The sequence below is a fragment of the Ictidomys tridecemlineatus genome, chromosome 11 (assembly GCF_052094955.1).
Source record: "Ictidomys tridecemlineatus isolate mIctTri1 chromosome 11, mIctTri1.hap1, whole genome shotgun sequence".
NCBI lineage: Eukaryota > Metazoa > Chordata > Mammalia > Rodentia > Sciuridae > Ictidomys > Ictidomys tridecemlineatus.
In genome coordinates, this window is record NC_135487.1 from 71,981,613 (window position 1) to 71,999,625 (window position 18,013).

At 38.5% G+C, this 18,013-nt stretch overlaps 1 protein-coding gene and 1 long non-coding RNA gene across 4 annotated transcripts in view; one reads left to right on the forward strand and one right to left on the reverse strand.

The window, feature by feature from the left end:
* LOC120890825 (uncharacterized) overlaps positions 1-18,013 on the forward strand; it is a 90,701-nt gene that overhangs the window by 17,015 nt on the left and 55,673 nt on the right. The gene's annotated exons all lie outside the window — the stretch shown is intronic.
* On the reverse strand, positions 1,693-17,156 carry LOC101957863 (guanylate-binding protein 1-like). The gene is given in 12 exon segments (XM_005339115.5): positions 1,693-2,144; positions 2,147-2,228; positions 3,320-3,513; positions 3,747-3,849; positions 4,610-4,822; positions 5,458-5,738; positions 6,632-6,874; positions 7,610-7,806; positions 8,087-8,196; positions 10,615-10,742; positions 12,941-13,142; positions 16,944-17,156. Coding segments are annotated over 11 exon segments (1,782 nt in total). The 5' UTR covers positions 13,131-13,142; positions 16,944-17,156; the 3' UTR covers positions 1,693-2,103.

The window sequence follows — 18,013 nt, forward strand, 5'->3', positions numbered from 1 at the left end:
CTAAAAAAAATTTATTTATTCCTTTATATCAATGCATCTTGGGAAAGAAAACATAAATAATATCTACATTCTGCCTATTATGCTATAAATATTACCTGGATGCCCATGAAGTGAAGAAATCCTGTCATTCCATGCTCAACTGTGAAAGAAAGAATTTGCCAACTAATGGAGGGCGGGACTCAAGGCAGGGAAAGATCTCAAAGAAATTAGAAAAAGCAGCCTTTTTAATGTGGATTTAATGGTATTAGCCGCTTCCCTGCTTTTTTCTAAACATGTAATATCTTGAAATACCACATAATTTTGTCTAGATATTAACATATACAACTTAATCTATATGATTCTTAGAAATCTAAATAACATAAGGTAAGTAAGTAGAAAGTTTGCCAATGTTTCTGTAAAATAGAGGTCTGAAACTATGGCTTGTGGGTGCCACCTGTTTTGAAAAGAAGTTTATTGGAGTACAGCTGCTCATACATTTATTTAGTATCTATTGCCACATTTGCAAGAATGGCAGAGTTGAGAAGCTGAAACAGATGTGTGACTTGCAAAACCATAAATAGTTACTATTTTTTTTATTCAGAAAGTTACCCAGCCATTGTTAGTAAGGCTAAAACCTTACTGTTGGTGAAAAACTGAGAAAAAATAATAAAAAGACTAGTAAAACACATCTTATTTCCAGTTCAAAAATAATTCTTGGGCTGGGGATGTGGCTCAAGTGGTAACGTGCTCACCTGGTATGCACGGGGCGGGATGCTGGGTTTGATCCTCAGCACCACATAAAATAAAGATGTTGTGTCCATCGAAAACTGAAAAATAAATATTAAAAACAAATTCTCTCTCTCTTTAAAAACAATAATATAATAATTCTTGATCCTTATAAGAAACTTCTGTAACTACTGAAATGTAGTTACATTTAAGATTGGAGAAAAGTCTACATATACTAAGTAAGAAGAGCAATGTTTTATTGATTAAAAAGATTAAAAATCATTCCATTTTTCTCTTTGGGAAAATCAGTGGAATTTCAAAGATGACTTGAATTAAGAAAAGATTAGCTTAAGCTTTAGGATTATAAACAAATCATTAGTTTAGTTCTGTTTTCTAACACATTATTTTTCATTATTTAAAACCCACCTTTGCAAATTCTACATTGCTCTAAGTACACAGTACATCATTGTTATGTTATAATGTTGCTGATAATGTAATACATTGTCAACTGTCTAAAGTTCTAAAGTGTTATAATCTGCATGAACTGGGGACAGAAAGGAAAGTTTTCTTGTTTATTGCATTTGTTTATAATTCATCTCCTTCTCATAATAATGGTTTCTTCCACTTTCTTGTACAGATGATATAGAGATTCTGGATTTCTATATAAGGTGGCTTGTTTTAACTTGGAATCCATCAGTGAGGATCATCTATTGTCAAGTGCCCAGAAATCTCATTATTGATCATAATTTGGTCATCCTTGGTATAATATTTATTGTCTTCAGTAAGAAATTAGGATGATTGTGCCTGCCATGGGCTCCATTATACACTTGAATAACTTGATGCTCAGCTATGTGCCAAGATTTTTTTTACTTAAGGCTCTTCTCAGTGTCCATTTGTCTAATGGTGGGCAACTTGAACAACTGAACAAACTTTTCTTGAGTAATGTCAGTGACATTTTCTGTATTGATACAGAAGTAAAATGCATCCTTATTACATAATTCATAATCTTTTTTTATTTATATATGACAGTGGAATGCATTACAATTCTTATTACCCATATAGAGCACCATTTTTCATATCTCTGGTTGTATACAAAGTATATTCACACCAATTCGTGTCTTCATACATGCACTTTGGATAATAATGATCATCACATTCCACCATCATTTCTAACCCCATGCCCCCTCCCTTCCCTTCAACCCCTCTGCCCTAGAGTTCATATAATTTATAATCTTTTAAGGAAGAAGAACAATGATTTTAATTATCATTGTTTGTCTTCACAAAATTTTAAAACTATGACATAATACATTATTATCCAAAGAAGTGACACTTGGTCCAGAATCTAAAATTGCTTCAGCTATTCCTTGCATAAAGGTGACAACAGAAGCCTGTAAATCTTTAGGTCTTTAGCTTATGACACATCTTCTTTTTGGTCTTTCCATCTTCCTCTGAAGATTCTGTATCTCATTATGAAGTCGTTTGCTCTCTTCTTGGAATCCCTCCTTTAGTAACCGGGCTTGTTCCTAAAAAAAATTTAAAAAAAAAAAAAAAAGGAAACTGAATAAATTGTAGCACTAAGTAAGTCCCTGTATTCTATCTAGTTTGCACATTCATTGATTTTTACAATTTTTTTTTTTTAGTATTTAATTTCCTAGTGACATTTTCTCTACCCTTAATTTTTGTGGGTACTTTTTCCTTGGCATCTGAGCTCTGCAATTGCTTCTCCTGGGTGTTCTTTTAGCTAACAAATATTTTCAGCCATACCTCCTGATGTGGCAATGAAATCAAGTTACCAGTCTTGATTTCTCCCTATTAATTATATAAAACCTTTGTGGAAAATCTTAGTTATGCTTGGTTTCAATTATTTTCCATGTATTTTAGACTCATGCATCTACCTACCCACTTATTATTATGTGTCTATACATAACACAGAAATAAAGTATTCTCAGAATCTGATAAAGTATCTGAATCTTAGATTAGGAGATTTGATCTAAGCCTCTACAGCTTGGCAGCAGGGGTGGCAAAAGATAGGCAAGAATCCTGACAGTACTGAATTTCCGCCATAACTTCCAACACAATAAAAACTGGGAGCAGGGCACAAAAACCAGGTAGGAGCGTCAGTCTATTGCACTAGTGTGAGGGTGAAGGAGTTCTGGTGTTCATGAAGGTTCTCCTACAGCTCAAGTCATACAGGTATGACAGAAAAACAAAACAAAAAAACCATGGTGGGTTCCTCTATTAATGAAGACAGCTCATATTTTTTTAAATTTTTGTAATAACTTGATAACAATTATTTAATGCTTTCTGAGACTGTTTTTCTCCTAAGCAACAGGGATATAGTTCTTGCTTTCTATAGTCTTAAGCAAGAGGTAAAACATTTATGATGTTTAGCAGACAACAATGGCCATTCATTGAAAGATATTTAACTGTGATTAAAAAACTTTTAAAAAAAAAACAGACATAGGCAGTGCACAGGTCAGGCAGGCACACAGGAATTGAAAAGCAGGAGAGAGCCAGCAAAGTCTATTTTTAGACTTCATAACTAAAGTTATGATCAGGGAGAATGGAGAGAAAAACAGAAACAGAAACCTCGAGGTGGTGCAACTGTTGATACCTGAAGTTTAAGAGCGATGATCCTCTCTTGCTCTTGCTGCATCTGGGCCCTGTCCTTCTCCATCTTCTCAGTCAGCTGTTTCACGTGTTCCTGATAACTCTTCTCTTTCTGTTCCATCAGCTGCTCATTCTTCCTTTGCATTTCTTCCAACATTTTTGCTGTAGCCTCTGCAGATTCAGCTTTCACACGCTCCACTGGAGAGGAAAAGGGAGAAGAAAAAGGTAAACGGGGTCACTGCTGCCTGGCCTTCCTCTATACTTCCTTGCTACGGTTGCCACTGACTGCATACACTCTACCCAGTGTGACTTGGAAAATAAGACACATCTTTGCTCTTCTTGTTCCGGCTTAGAGATCCTTTGTCTCTCGGTCAAATGATATAAACCTTTCAGAGCTTTTCAGCCTTCCCATCTCCTGACTCACTACTCACCCTCTATCTCCTTTTCCTTTTCTGTGAGAGTCTGGTCTGTCCGTAGAATCGTGTCAGTCACGTCCTCCTTGGACTTCAAGTACTTCTGCAGAATCTCTTCAGCCTTAGAGTCCAGAGAACACAGAGTCAACAGTAGGAAATGACACATTTGTTCCTGTTTGTCTCCCCCGCACCTTTGCCTTTAGGAATTGATCCTCTTGGCTCTGGCATAACTGGTGGCCAAGATTCCCTGACACAGGAATGGGCACTTGCTCCAGGCTGTTTGGTCAGAGCACCCACTAAACAATGGCTTTTAAGGAGTCCCTTACTGTGCAGAAGAGACTCTCGGTCCTTTTAGACTGAGGGCTGTTCATTTGGCGTTAGTGGTGCTGTGGTCCTATATGGGGTGAACTTGCTGGAGAATGATACCTCATGGAGAAAGCTGATCAGAGAAATGGGGATGAAGGAAGAAAAGGAGGGCAGTGTGGGGATGGCAGAGAGTAAGGGACAGAGAGACAGATGGTGACATTATTTGAAATCTTGTTCTTTAAAGCCAGTTTGAAGCACAAACTGATAAATTATTGGTTTTGCTCAGGGGATTATCATTGCATTTTGCAACACAAAATATCCATCTGTAATATGTATGATAGTAACAACTTGGTGGTTAATCTGATAATTTATACCTCAATTTTTAGTTGGGCACATTCTTCTTTGATGAGTATTTTGGACATGTCTAGTTATAATGGGCTCCTTGTACATGTTATTGAAACTGTGAACGTCATGCAGAGAGAAAGGCACCTCTCTGTGCAGTTAGTCTTGATGACACTGCTGTTTGACAGGGCACATGGGTAGTATACCATAATACACAGATATATCTCGGTCACCTGTATCCCCTTCCTGGGTTCCAAATAGTACTTCTTCTTCAGCTCTTCTATCTTCTGAATAAAGAGACGATAGCCCCCTGGTTTAGAATAAATCCCCTGCTTCACATTCTCTTCTAGAGGGCTGAAAATGTCCTGAAGTAAAGCTGAGCAACGATCTGAAGATGCTTTCAGATTCTGTTCATGAAACTTATCCCGCCTTGTTTCTAGCTGGGCCTTTGATGTAAAAATGGAAAATTAAAAAAAAAAAAAAAACACAACAGGAAAAGGTGTTAGCTAAAACTCAGAACTTCTGGAACTTCTTGAAAAAAAAAAATTAAGACTCCTAGATAAATTTACAGGTTCCTCAGCGGGACTAGGTTCTTCCTCCTAGTCCCAAATTTCTACTGAAGCTCTTTCTCCTTTAAGGCGAGGTTCAGAACAGAGATTGCTGGCTTTAGGCCACATTTTCAAACTGGTCTGAATGATTGCCCATGGGGAAAAAATGTGGCTCAACATAGTCCAACTGCAGACAAGTAAGACTCAAATTCCTTTTGCTTTTCTGTCTTGAATATCAAACCAGTGCAATAACCGTGGGGATGTAATTTGATTAGAAGCCCTGATTATTATTTATTGCATGCAATTAAGTTAAGGGGAAGATTATTGGCTTATTCATAAGAGAGAAAAGGTCTCAAAGCTTTGAGTACATAGTAATAAAACCATTTCTCCTGTTTATTATGTTTATCAACAGACAGCTGTCATCATTTTAAAATCTAGTAACAATCGCCTCTCTCAAAAGAAGACCCATCTTATTCTCTCATAGTATTTGCCTTCTAAAACCCAAATCCATATAAATTTGAGTGAAAAATTACCCCTAATTCCTTTTGAAATAGTTGGTCAACATCTTTGAAGGAATGTTTGATGAAGACCTCAATGGCCTCTCTCTCACAGTCCCTGTGCAGGTCCAGCAGCTCCATCAGGGTCTCTGTGGGCAGCTGCACCTTCTGCTTCATCTGCTGGTCATAGTGGGCAAGGGCCTTCTGCACAGCAGCTGAGTTCTCTATCTGGGCCAGGGCCAGGACTGCGTTCTCCATGCAGGGCAGATCCCCACTGCTGATGGCATTGACATAGGTCAGCACCAGGCTCTCCAAGCCTACATATAGAGAACAAATGATGATATGGGTTGGTGGAATGGAGAAAACATTTGTTCTGTGTAATTCTGAGCATATCAGTTACCACCTGTTTGCCTCACATTCTTGACATCCTCAGTATCACCTGGAAGTTCCTTGAAATAAAGCATCTCAGTCCTACCCCAGATCTGTTGAATTAGGCCTTCCTCTGGCAAGATCCCAAGGTGATGTGTTGAGAATCCTGGTCCTAGACTAAATGGGCTGGCACTCATTGAAAGCTCGCATACATTTTTAACACCAAATGCCATTAAAACAGAAACCATATCTCTTTCACTTATGTCCATCATTAGCCCTGATCATAGTAAGTATCCGATTGTTATTATGGAACAAGAGATGCTATCCCAATCAAAAAGAGTGCTCCATTTGGTGTATTAGAATAAACAGTATTGTCCAAGAGAACTTTCTTGGATATGCTAATATAACAGGCATTAGCCACATATAGATATTGCCACTTGAAATGGAGCTCTGTGATCAAATTTTTAAATTTTCTTTCATTTAATTAATTTACATTAAAATTTAAATAGCCATCCTTGTCTAGTGACTACTATATTGGAGAGTATAGCTCCAGTTTACTAGGGCAATTTTAGGATATAGACATAGAGATATAGATACACACACACACACACACACACACACATATTTTTATTTTGCTATCTTTTCCTATCTATTTTGACCATTCCTATCTTTTCCTATCAAGGATGTCTGGTTAACAAAATCTATTATAAATTTTGGTACCATCTAAAATTTAATACAACAAAAGTGATAATTAAGTATTTTTCAAAACTGAAATAGGTTGATGTTATTTCATGTTCCTCTGATCCTAACGATTAGTGGGATTACTGAAAAGGGTACTCACGTGGTCCATTGACCTTGATGCCTCCTGAAAGAGTTTTAACCTTGGAATAGCTGAATATGTAAGAACAGAATTCTGCAACTTGTTGCACAAATTCACTGTCTAGTTGATCATCATGCAGAGTCTCTAGCTGGGCAAGCTTCTTTCTATGAGTGGGCCTATCAAAAATAAAGCATTTCTTCTTTGGGAAGAACTTCCGGATACAGAGCCGGGGCAGATTAAAATTTTTGTCTTTTTTACTGGTACCTGGAATAAGAAAAAAAAAAAAAAAGGATTTGCATACTCTAAGGATTTGCAAAAAAAATCATTTTAAAAGCAAAAGAGTATATATTTCAACCTTTTCAGATAAGTTAGATGTCTTAAGAACTCAGTTACTGTATCATGATAGCATCCACAGACAATATGTAAATGAATGGACACAGAATTATTTGAATTCATTTACAGACATCTGGTAGCTACATTGGCCATCAATTGTATTGGGTCATAGTTTTCCAACATTTGAGCTGGCATAACGCTTAGGCTTTGATCTATTTTCTTCAAATATATATTCTTTGTACCCATATTTTTGGGTTAAATTTAGAATCAGAAAATCTAAGCACAAATTCTCAAATTTACTGAATCATAGCAAAGGGAAAGGTGAAAGAAAAAAAAACAGGGAGAATATAACTTAAAGTCAAATCTATTAATTTGGATATTAAGCATGAATCCCCAGGAATCCCTGTAATCCCAGTGATTTGGGAGGCTGAGGCAAGAGGATCACAAATTCAAAGCCAGCCTCAGCAACTTAGCAAGGCCCTCAACAACTTGTGAGACCCTGTCTCAAACAAAAAATAAAAAATAAAAAGGACTGGGGACATGGCTCAGTGGTTAAGTGCCCCTAGGTTCAATCCCTGGTAACAAAAAAATTAAAAAAATGAAAGTAAAAAATAGTAATGTCTTGGGTTCTGACATCCCCATTTATCAATTCTAAGTTCCTGTTACCTTGCTTTAGCTTCAGGGCAGCATCCAGATACTCATCTGCTGAGATGGGCTGTCCATCTATTTCCAAGTCTAGGGAGAAATCTCTCAGAGTCCACACAAAGTCTGGGAAGAAGCTCACAAATTCAGCTGAATCCTCAATCTCATTCTCCTCAGGTGAGGATTTGGCTCTGATTCGATTTGTCAGCTCTGTCACATAGCTGAGGAGCTAATTAAGGAAAACTGACAAAAACAACAGGGCTCCCCCTCCCCCACTAGTTCCACATATTCCAAAACTTTCATTTCCACTTTGTTTTTCTTAACCTACATGGCAATTATTTAGTAGGTATATGAGCCTTTCCTCTGTCCTTGTTATTTTTGTTTTGTTTTTCTTTTTTTTGTGTGTGTGCTAGATTCATCAAGATTCTGGCTCAGGCAGCTGATTTACTAATAGAGTTTCCCCTCTGACTTTGGTGCTGTTTTGGACCACCAAAAGGATACTGAAGTTGGTCCATGGCCTGCTGGTTGATGGTTCCCATGCTGTTGTACACAAAAGTGCTGCTCAGGAGGATTGCCAGGGCAAAGATCCAGGAATCATTCTGGTTGTCGCCCTGGAGGTCAGAGCACATTTTTGCCAAGAGGATATTTTATTCTATGATGCTTTCAGATCAGCAGTGGTAAAAGTATGCTCACTTGGAGTTTTATTAGACTAAAGACCTAAAAGAGGAACTCAGATCCAAACTGAAATGAGTGTCTATAGGACTTGGACTTTGAATACTTTTTTGATTCGTATTTCTGTTTTACACTGATTCTCCTAGGCACTCCTATTTTGACTGGCAGATGGCTGCAAAACAGTCAAGGTTGTGGGTATTCAAAGGGCTTAAAGACAATTTCAGTTGAAAAATTTTCTCAGGAGAAACTCCCTAAGAACAAGCACTAAAAGGAAGCAAGAGGACATTACTTCCTCATCTTCTGATGTAGAAATTGATGGTCAGGATTCTGTTGGTGAGTGATGAACAGAAAATGAAGCCAGTGACTGAACAATTAGTGTTGTCTTCACACAATGCATTTTGCCAATCTTTGGGAAATGAGGCTTTCTCTAAATCAGTGCCTGTCACCATGGATGATGATGATGACAATGATCCTGAGCATAGGCCTGTAGGACTTTAAAGAGATCATAACACACCTTTGGCATGGGTATGAACAGCTGCACTAGAACAGCAAAAAGATTGTAAAAACCGAAAGTGTTTGATTTAGAAAGACTCCTGTCTTCCTGCATGAAAGGAAGGCCAAAAAAAAAAAAAAAAAAAATGCACTAAATCTCAGTAACCTTAAAAGAAAGTAAATACCAATATTAACACACCTAGCATAGAGTGCATTACCAATTCAGAGCTGTAAATGTTATGTTTTCATGTAAACTGTGATAATTTTTGAGACTTTTAATTTTGACAGTTTTTTTTGATAAAAAGTAAATCATAACTCAATAAATTGGTTAAAAAAAGACATCTCTCTCTATTTAGTTATTGTTCTTAAGTGTCATCCAGTATGGTGATCTCATATCTTAAGATCTGTTGAGACTGAGGGCTGGGGTTGTGGCTCGGCGGTAGAGCACTTGCCTAGCATGTGCAAGGTGCTGGGTTTGGATATCATGATTAATCTAGGCATGATTTTCTTTCCAATTTCACATTTTTTGAGTGGAATAGGTTATAGTAGCAGCATATGGTAATTGCGGGTAAATTTGTACACAATCATGTAACTGAGTAAAAACTGTGTATAAATTTCATATGCTTTGTCTTTTTAGTAGTATTGTAATACATTTCTAGTGTTGGTGTTTATGGAGAAGTAAATAGTATATTGTTGCAAATGCTTTACCATTTGCATGCCATAATCTGTGTAAAACTTAGCAAGACTCTGTCTCAAAATAAAATAATTTGTTAAAAAGGGGGATGGGGATGTACTTAGTGCTTGCCTAGCATGAGAGAGACCCTGGATTCAATCCCTAGGAATGCAATTTTTTTTTCCTATTTTTCATAGCAAAATTGACTCATCAAAGTGTTATGGTTTGGATCTGGAATCATCACCAAAAGCTCATGTGTTAGGCAATGCAGCAATGTTCATAGGTGAGAAGATTGGCTCATAATGGCTCTGAACTCATCCGTGTATTAATCCACTATGGATTAATAATATGAATGGACTACTGGGAAGTGGTGTAAACTGTGGGCAGGTGGGGTATAGCTGGAGGAAGAAGGTCACTGGGAATGTGGCCTTGGAGAGTATATCTGTCACTGGGCCCTCTCTTTCTCTCTCTCTCCTTCCTGACTGTTATGAAGTGAGCAGCTTGCTTCCACCACACCTTTCACAATGGTGTTCTGCCTAATCTCTTAGGGTCAGAGCAATGAAGCTCACCAACCATGAGCCAAAATAAACCTGTTTCTGGGTTGTTCTTGTCAGATATTTTGCTCACAGCAGTGAAGAGCTAACTAACATAAATAAGATATATAATACTTCTAGGTACTTTATCAAGTAATTATCGTACCCCTGAACATTCAAACAATAATATTCAAAACAATAATATGAGGCAAATATAGAACTATTACATCCATTTGACAGATCAGAAAGCTAAGGCTAAAAGAATCAAGATATTTGGCTTAAAGCCACTAAGATACTGCCAGAGTTTAATTTAAACACAAAGTCTTGGGGCTTCAAAACCAAAATTCTTAACTAAAGTTTTCTGTAGGATAAGACTACGACATTAACTTTATTTTTGCTACCTTTATGCATGTGGGGTAACTTGAGGAGCTTAAAGTCTGTTGTTAATAGTTGGAATATTGTCTACTATCTTGCTTTTCTGAAAGGATTGTGTATTATGAATATTTTCCTCATCTCTGGTTGTTACACCTAGTCTTATGATATATAAGCAAAATGAAATGACATATTATAATGCAAGTTCTTATTTAAGGAAAAATTACATACTAGAAAGAATTTTCAGAGACAGGGGCTTAATCCAAAGTAGAATCCTCCCTCCTTACCTTCTCTACATCTCCTAGGCCCTCGGTGTCAAGCAGAACTAGAGTGTGGTCTGCCATCTTGGGATGAGGCACACACCACATCCAGATTCCTTTGGTGTGAGACTGCACTGTGGCACCCAGAGAGAAGCCTGTCAAGCACAGAGGAGATAAGATGGGTAGAATTTTAATAGTGTGTTCTGGAAAGTGTGATAAAAGCATAACCAAATGTAAGAGAGAGGGGAAAAAACCACAGCCTATATTGAATGATCTTATGTATAGTCAGAGAAATAAAAATTAGAATATCTAATACATAAAAATGTAACATTTATAATAATAAAAAATAAACAGACTAAAAATATGAGGAAATTACCCACATATGATAAGCAATATGTGAAAATCCACATTTGCTACCCTTGAGATGTTACTGTTATCCAAAGGGAAACATTCTATGAATTCTTATTAAGATTCCAATGAATTTTTAGAAGTAAAAATACACACTCTAATTTTAATAAGAAATCTCAGAAATAAACTTTAAAAAGGAAGTATAAATTTGGAGGCTTCAAAGAATCTGAAATCTGATACTTGCTACAGAATTGTGTCACCAAAACAGTGTGTTCCTGGCTTAAAGACCAATATATAGAGTCACAGAATGGAATAGAGAGTCTAGAAATTAAGTCTCACATGTATGGTCAAATGATTTTCATAAGACTTCCAAAATCACTCAATGAAGGAGGAATAGTTTCTTCAAGAAATGACATGGAAAGACTGCAGATCCACATGCAAGGAAAAAAAAAAAGGGAGTTGTGGTGTTTCCTTATCCCTGTTGGCACACGGAGCGCTTCTGTTCCAGGAGCTCAGGTCCATGACGCACTGAAACATCACCTCCAATCAGTGTAAATGGTGCGAACTTTGAATGGTGCACCTCTAATCCCTGAAGTGGCACAAACACTTGGCCAATGAAGAAGTACCAGCCCACTCACCCTGCTCCTCATTCTGTGTTGAGCCCAAAAATATCAACACCCTGTACAGTGCTCTCTCTCTCTCTTCCCCCTCTCCTCTCTTCTCTCTCTCTTCCCCCTTAACTCTCTTCTCTCTCTCTTTCCCCTCTCCTCTCTCTTTCTCCCCCCCTCTCCTCTCTTCTCTCTCTCTTCCCCCTCTCCTCTCTCTTCTCTCTCCTCTCTCTCTCTCTCTCTCTCTCTCTCTCTCTCTCTCTCTCTCTCTCTCCCCCCTTCTCTTCTGCGACTGGCTGTTACAGTCCCGCTAATAAAATCTTGGACAGGTAAACGGTTGTTTCTGTTTATTGAGTTTACGGAGCTTTTCCGCTGTTCCTACAATCCCCACAAAAATTAACTCAAAATAGATGAAAGATCTAAACATTAGAGTTCAAGTTATAAAACCATAAAAGAAAACCTAGGGGAAAAACTTCATTTCATTGAATTGGGCAGTGATTTCTTGGATATGACACCAAGCATAAAGACCACAAAAGAAAAAAATGAGTGGGACGTAATCAAAATGAAAAACTTTTGAGTATCTAAGTACACTATCAACGGAGGAGGCAACATGTGGAACTGAGGAAAATACTTGTTAGATGTGTTAGATGTATATCTGGTCAGGGGTTGATATCCAGAATATAGAAAGAATCCTTACAATGCAACACAAACAACCAGATTAAAAAATGAACAAGGATTTCAGCAGATATTTCTACAAAGTGGATATACAAATGGCCAATAGTGAATGAAAAGATGCCCAACATCCCTAGTCATTTAGGGAACTGTAAATTGAAACCACAAGATACTGCTTCATACCCATTAAAATGTCCTCTATCAAATAACAACAGCAAAACAGCATATCATAAATGTTGGCAAGGATGTAGAAAAATTATAACATTCATGAATTTCTGATGGGAACTTAAGATGATGCAGGCAGTATGGAAATTGGTACAGTGATTCTCAAAGAAATTAGACAGAATTGCCATATGAGTCAGCAATTCTACTTCTGGGCATATACCCAGAAGAAATGAAAGCATAGACTATACAGATAGTTTTGCATCCATCTTCATACCAGCATTATTTTTAAAGGTGAAAAGGTGGAAGCAGTCCAAGTGTTCATCTGCAGATGATTGGATAAACACATTGACATGCCTAAACAATTACTGCACCTTAAACAGGAAGGAAATTTGAGACATTTTACCACATGGATGAACCTTGAAGACCAAAAGCCCAACTGTGAGAGGAAGTTTAGCTTCACTGTCCCTCTATGACTCTAACTTCCTCCTCTCCATCCCCATGCTGGATGCCCACAGTGTGATGGACACAGGGCTCAGCAGAGCTTTGCTGGTGGCACTCACCCTTTTGCTTCCCGGCCAGCTTGTTCATCAAGTAGGATTTGCCTGTACGGTAGAGGCCCACGATGGCCACCACCACCACAGGGTCTGTGATAGCTGACAGGATCTTCAGGGCTTCCTGGTTGATCATCAGTTGGCCTTTAACATTCTCAATGAGGCATATGGGACCTGGCATGTAGGTCTCTGAGGCCATGTTTTGGAGTGTCTGCAAGAGAAGAGGTGGGATATTTTACGATTTCTGGACTTTTGCTTTCAGAAGGCAGATACAAATTCCCCAGTATAAGCTAAAGTGTGATGTGCATCAGCAACGTAGATGAGGGAAAACCTGTATGTATTAGTCAGGGTTCTCTAGGAACAGAATGAACAGGAAGTATGATTATAAATAGGGGATTTATTAAATGGGCTTTTACAACCAGAAGCTAGATAGGCAACAATGGCCATCTGCAGGCTGGAGACCTGGGAGAACCAGTAGCTGTGCAGTCCAAGAGGCTGAAGCTTCAGAACAAGAAGGATCAATTTTGCTGCCCTAGTCAGAGACCAAAGGTTTCTGGAAACTCCCTGGAGAATTGCTGTCAAAATCCACTTCGGAAGAGTAAAGATCCTCAGGTGATTGCAAAAGCAATCAAAAAACCCCTTCAAGAAGAATAGGCTTGCATCTGCTGCTGCTTCCTCTTCAAATTTTTATTCCATTCAAGCTACCATCCTATTGGATGGTGCTGCCGGCTCTTAGGGAGGGTCTCCACCTCAGTTTGCTATCTCACATGCCAATAATTCTTTGACACACTTTGGTTAACGTACCCAGAAGCCTTTTAACCTTTGACATCTCTCCATCCAATCAAGTTGACAATGCAAATTAACTAGTACAGTGTATAGTACAGTGTATAATTTTAGAAGTCATGAAAAAATTATCAAAGCGGTTCATTTAAAAAATGTTGATGTAACAGTGACTCATCAACATTTAACTGCTCACACAACCCAAATCTTCAATTTAATTTATCACGGAAAATTTTCCTTGGATTCTTATTTAAAAGTTTACATTAGATATTAAATGAAAGAATAAGATAACCCCACTAGATTTAAGAAATTAAATATTGACTTATTCATTCATTAATCTTAAAACAAATGAAGACCTTCATGGATAAGTGTTCTTTGTTTGACTTATGCCCTTAGATGGTTCCCAGATGTTTTTAAATGCGTTTCTTTCTCACACCTCAAGCACTTATGTTTATTTTACTAGAATGAGGATCCTGAACTCATATTCTAGAAGTGAAATCAACATAACCTACTTTTGCAGAGCAGTGCTCTGAAGCTTAAGTTTTATGAGTTTCACAGTAAATTAGCTTAAACTTAGTGAGGATATGAGTGAACAATCACAGCCTAGAGAAGGACAGGTTTATTTTGGTTCATAATCAGTCAGCTTTATTGCTCTGATCCTGAGAGATGAGGTAGAACACCATCATGGAAGGGTGTGGTAGAAGTAAGCTGCTCATCTCAGGAAGGAGAGAGAGAGCACACCCAGGGACAGATATACACTTCAAGGCCACACTCCCAGAGGCCTTCTTCCTCCAGCCATGCCCAATCTGCCCACAGTTTACACCACTTCCCAGTAGTCCATTCATATTATTAATCCATAGTGGATTAATACTCGGATGAGTTCAGAGCCATCATGAGCCAATCTTCTCACCTCTGAACATTGCTGCATTGCCTAACACATGAACTTTTGATGACTATTCCGGATCCAAACCATAACACTTTGATTTTGCTAGGAAAAATAGGAAAAAAAAAATTGTAGTCCTATGGATTGAACTCAGGGTCTCAACATGCTGAGTACATCCCCAGCTTCTTTTTAAAATTATTTTGAGACAGAGTCTTACTAAGTTTTACACTGATTTATGGCATGCAAATGGTAAAGCATTTGCAACAATATACTATTTACTTCTCCATAAACACTGACACTAGAAATATATTACAATACTATTAAAAAGACAAAGCATATGAAATTTATACATAGTTTTTACTTAGTTACACAATTGTGTACAAATTTACACACAATTACCATATATTACTACTAAAATCCATCCCACTCAAAAAATGTGAAATTGGAAAAAATCATGCCAATATTTGATCATGATCTGCAAATGCAATTTGTGTGTGTGTGTGTGTGTGTGTGTGTGTGTGTGTGTGTGTATGTTGCTGGGTATTGAACCCAGGGCCCTGTGCATGTGAGGCAAGCACTCTACCAACTGAGCTATATCCCCAGCCCTGAAAACACATTTTTAAAAGTAGTTTAACACATATTCAAATATTCTCAAATACTTATCTGGCCAGGAGCAGTGGAGCACACCTATAATCCCAGTGGTTAGGGAGGTTAAGGCAGGAGAATCACGAGTTCAAAGCCAGTCTCAGCAACTTAGTAAGGCCCTAAGCAACTGAGTGAGAGCCTGCTCTAAAAGAAGTACAAAGCTGGGTATGTGGCTCAGTGGTTGAGTGCCCCTGGGTTCAATCCCTGGCAACCACCCGCTCCCACCTCTCCACACAAAACAAAACAAAACAAAAAGATTTAAAAAAAAAAAAAGAAACGGCAGAAATAGGGATCAAGAAATTACGAAGCAGATCAAGAGAGCTGGACGTGAAGTTGTTAAAGAAAAAAAAAATCTGTATTTCCAGTCACACACTTTTAGTGTTTCTATTTTGTTCTGTTTTTCCATTTGGTAGAGAGAGGAAAGAAAAATGGGAGGAGGAGAAGGTGGAAGATAAGGAGCTGATAAAGGAGAGGATGGCTATAAGGTGGTGATTGAGGCTGGTGCCTGTCCAGGACTTCAAAGGTCACAGTTTCCAGAAAGCAGGAAAATTTGCCTGAAGGCCTGGGAAGGCTGGACTGGGAAAGAGGCTTCCAAATGTAGAGGCTGGATTCTGCTGATGAGGGCTAAGGAGTGATGGACACCAGGAAATTAGTCTGCTGTACATCTGAAGGAGGAAATCCACCTTGAAGCCAAGTTCAGATGGATGATTAGACAGCATGCTGCTTCATGTGCACGCAAGAATACACATACCTACATACAACCCTCTCTCCACAACAGCAAATCTCAATTAAATTCAAATGAGCATATCTGATTTTATGGGAATAAAACCCCTCAACCATTCATTCATTTGCTGAGAAAAAACTAAGGTCATCTGGGGAATGAAAGGATAGCTTAATTTTAAGAATTTTATGAATATAAGGATATTTCTAAATCCTCCAAGGGCAAGGCAGCTAGGTTTTCCCAAGAAACCCTGATCCCCTGGGACCATAACATTCTGTTACCACTCCGATGAGTTTGTTCTCACATTGGCTTCTAACAAACAAAAGTGGGAAATAGGCAGTGTCCCTCTCTTTGACCCTGAGACGACACATCGTGAAAAGATGAGAAGATCAAGACATTCATGCATTGTGCTCTGGTCTTTTAAGTCTCACCAATAAAACTATTCCTTAACTAAAAATTTTTTTAAAAATTTAAAAAGAAAGAAAGTAAGTTATTGTGGCTTTTTTTTTTTTTCTTCTAACCAGCCCCTCATTGTTTTTCTTTCTTTCTCATGAAAAGAACCCATAGGCAGCCCTTTCAATTTCGCAGCAGCAGCAGCAGCAGCAGCAGCAGCAGCAGCAGCAGCAGCAGCAGCAGCAGGACTGAGCAGGCTCCCTAATGATGGTGATAATTTAATTGTGTCTCTGGTCAATATGGCAATGTCCATAGTGAGAAGGCGGTCCCCGTGCATTTCAAACCCTCAGTTCAGCTCCCATTTGAAGATGCCTAATGCAATACAAGCCCACTAGTGGCACTTAGGGGCATAATGCCCTCAGTCAGGTTGAAGCATCAGGTTTCATCAGTCCCATCACAGGCTGCTTTTAAGAAAACTGACTTTTATAAATCCCTTCCCATCCCTGCCCCAGCCTCATAGATTCCTGTCCCTGAGCAGAGCTGCCTCAGAGCTGCAGAGACAGGCTGAGAAGGGAAGGAAGCCTTCTTACCTGCTCTTCCTGCTCAGTGTGGGTGGACTGGCTTCTCTGACTTCTCTGTTTTTTGCTGGATTGCTGAGCTTTTATTTCGTCCTCCAGCGTCGTGAGCCTTTCTGGATTTCCCTGAGTGATCAAACACTGAAGAGAACAACAACCTTTATCATGAATTTACAGTAATGTGAAACTGAAAGTACTCAGTCTAAGGAAATGAATCAACAACCCTAAAAGGGATTTTCAGCGTTCTGTTGGTCGATGGGTGTGACAGGATTTCTCAACTGGAACTTTCAAACATTTTGTTGGAAGAGATCACAGAAACCATTTGCTATTAAAAAAAAAAAAAGTCTATTAGATGTAGAATATAGTAAAATGTTTCCCAAGATTGGGAGTCTGTTTAAGCATCCTAGAATGAGGAAGTTGATATACCTAGCCTAGTTATCTCATTAGATCAGAAGCCAGCTTGTCACAAGTTATGGAAGATTCATTTCTGTTTTCTGTAAAAATTTCAGGATGTCTGTATGGCCTGGCCATTAGTTGATGTTGTAAAGCTGATTGGAATGCCTGCCCGTGCCTGAACTCACCCAGGTCCGGTTTTCCCTGACCATATAACAACCCTTTCCTAAACCTTAGTGACGCCTCATAAATTCTGGCCTTCCCTGGCCGGATAAGGACCCTCTCTGAGTCTCTAAGATCTCCATAAATTCTGATACCGGGGCCAGCAAAAATGTAAACTTGTGTTATGCTCCTCAGAGCGTTGTTATCTGTAACCCCCCTTTTGTGTAACTTTTTGGCCTATAAAACTGGGCCACAAAGAAGCCTCAGGGTTGTCCTTGGCTCCCACAATTTTGAGGGGCAAGGCAGCCCGGCCGGTCGAAATAATAAGCTTGCTTTAATTTGATTTTAATTGGAGTCAGTGGTCTTTTCTTGCGTTGTGGTCTAACAGAAGCATCATTTATTTTTAAAGTCTAATTTCCCCAAATAAGAGACTCACTCACAGTGGAGCTGGTTTACTCTTCTGGAGCTTCAGTATGTGAGAGAAGGTGCATGGTTTATATACTCTCAAACACCCAGTAGTTGTTTTAATG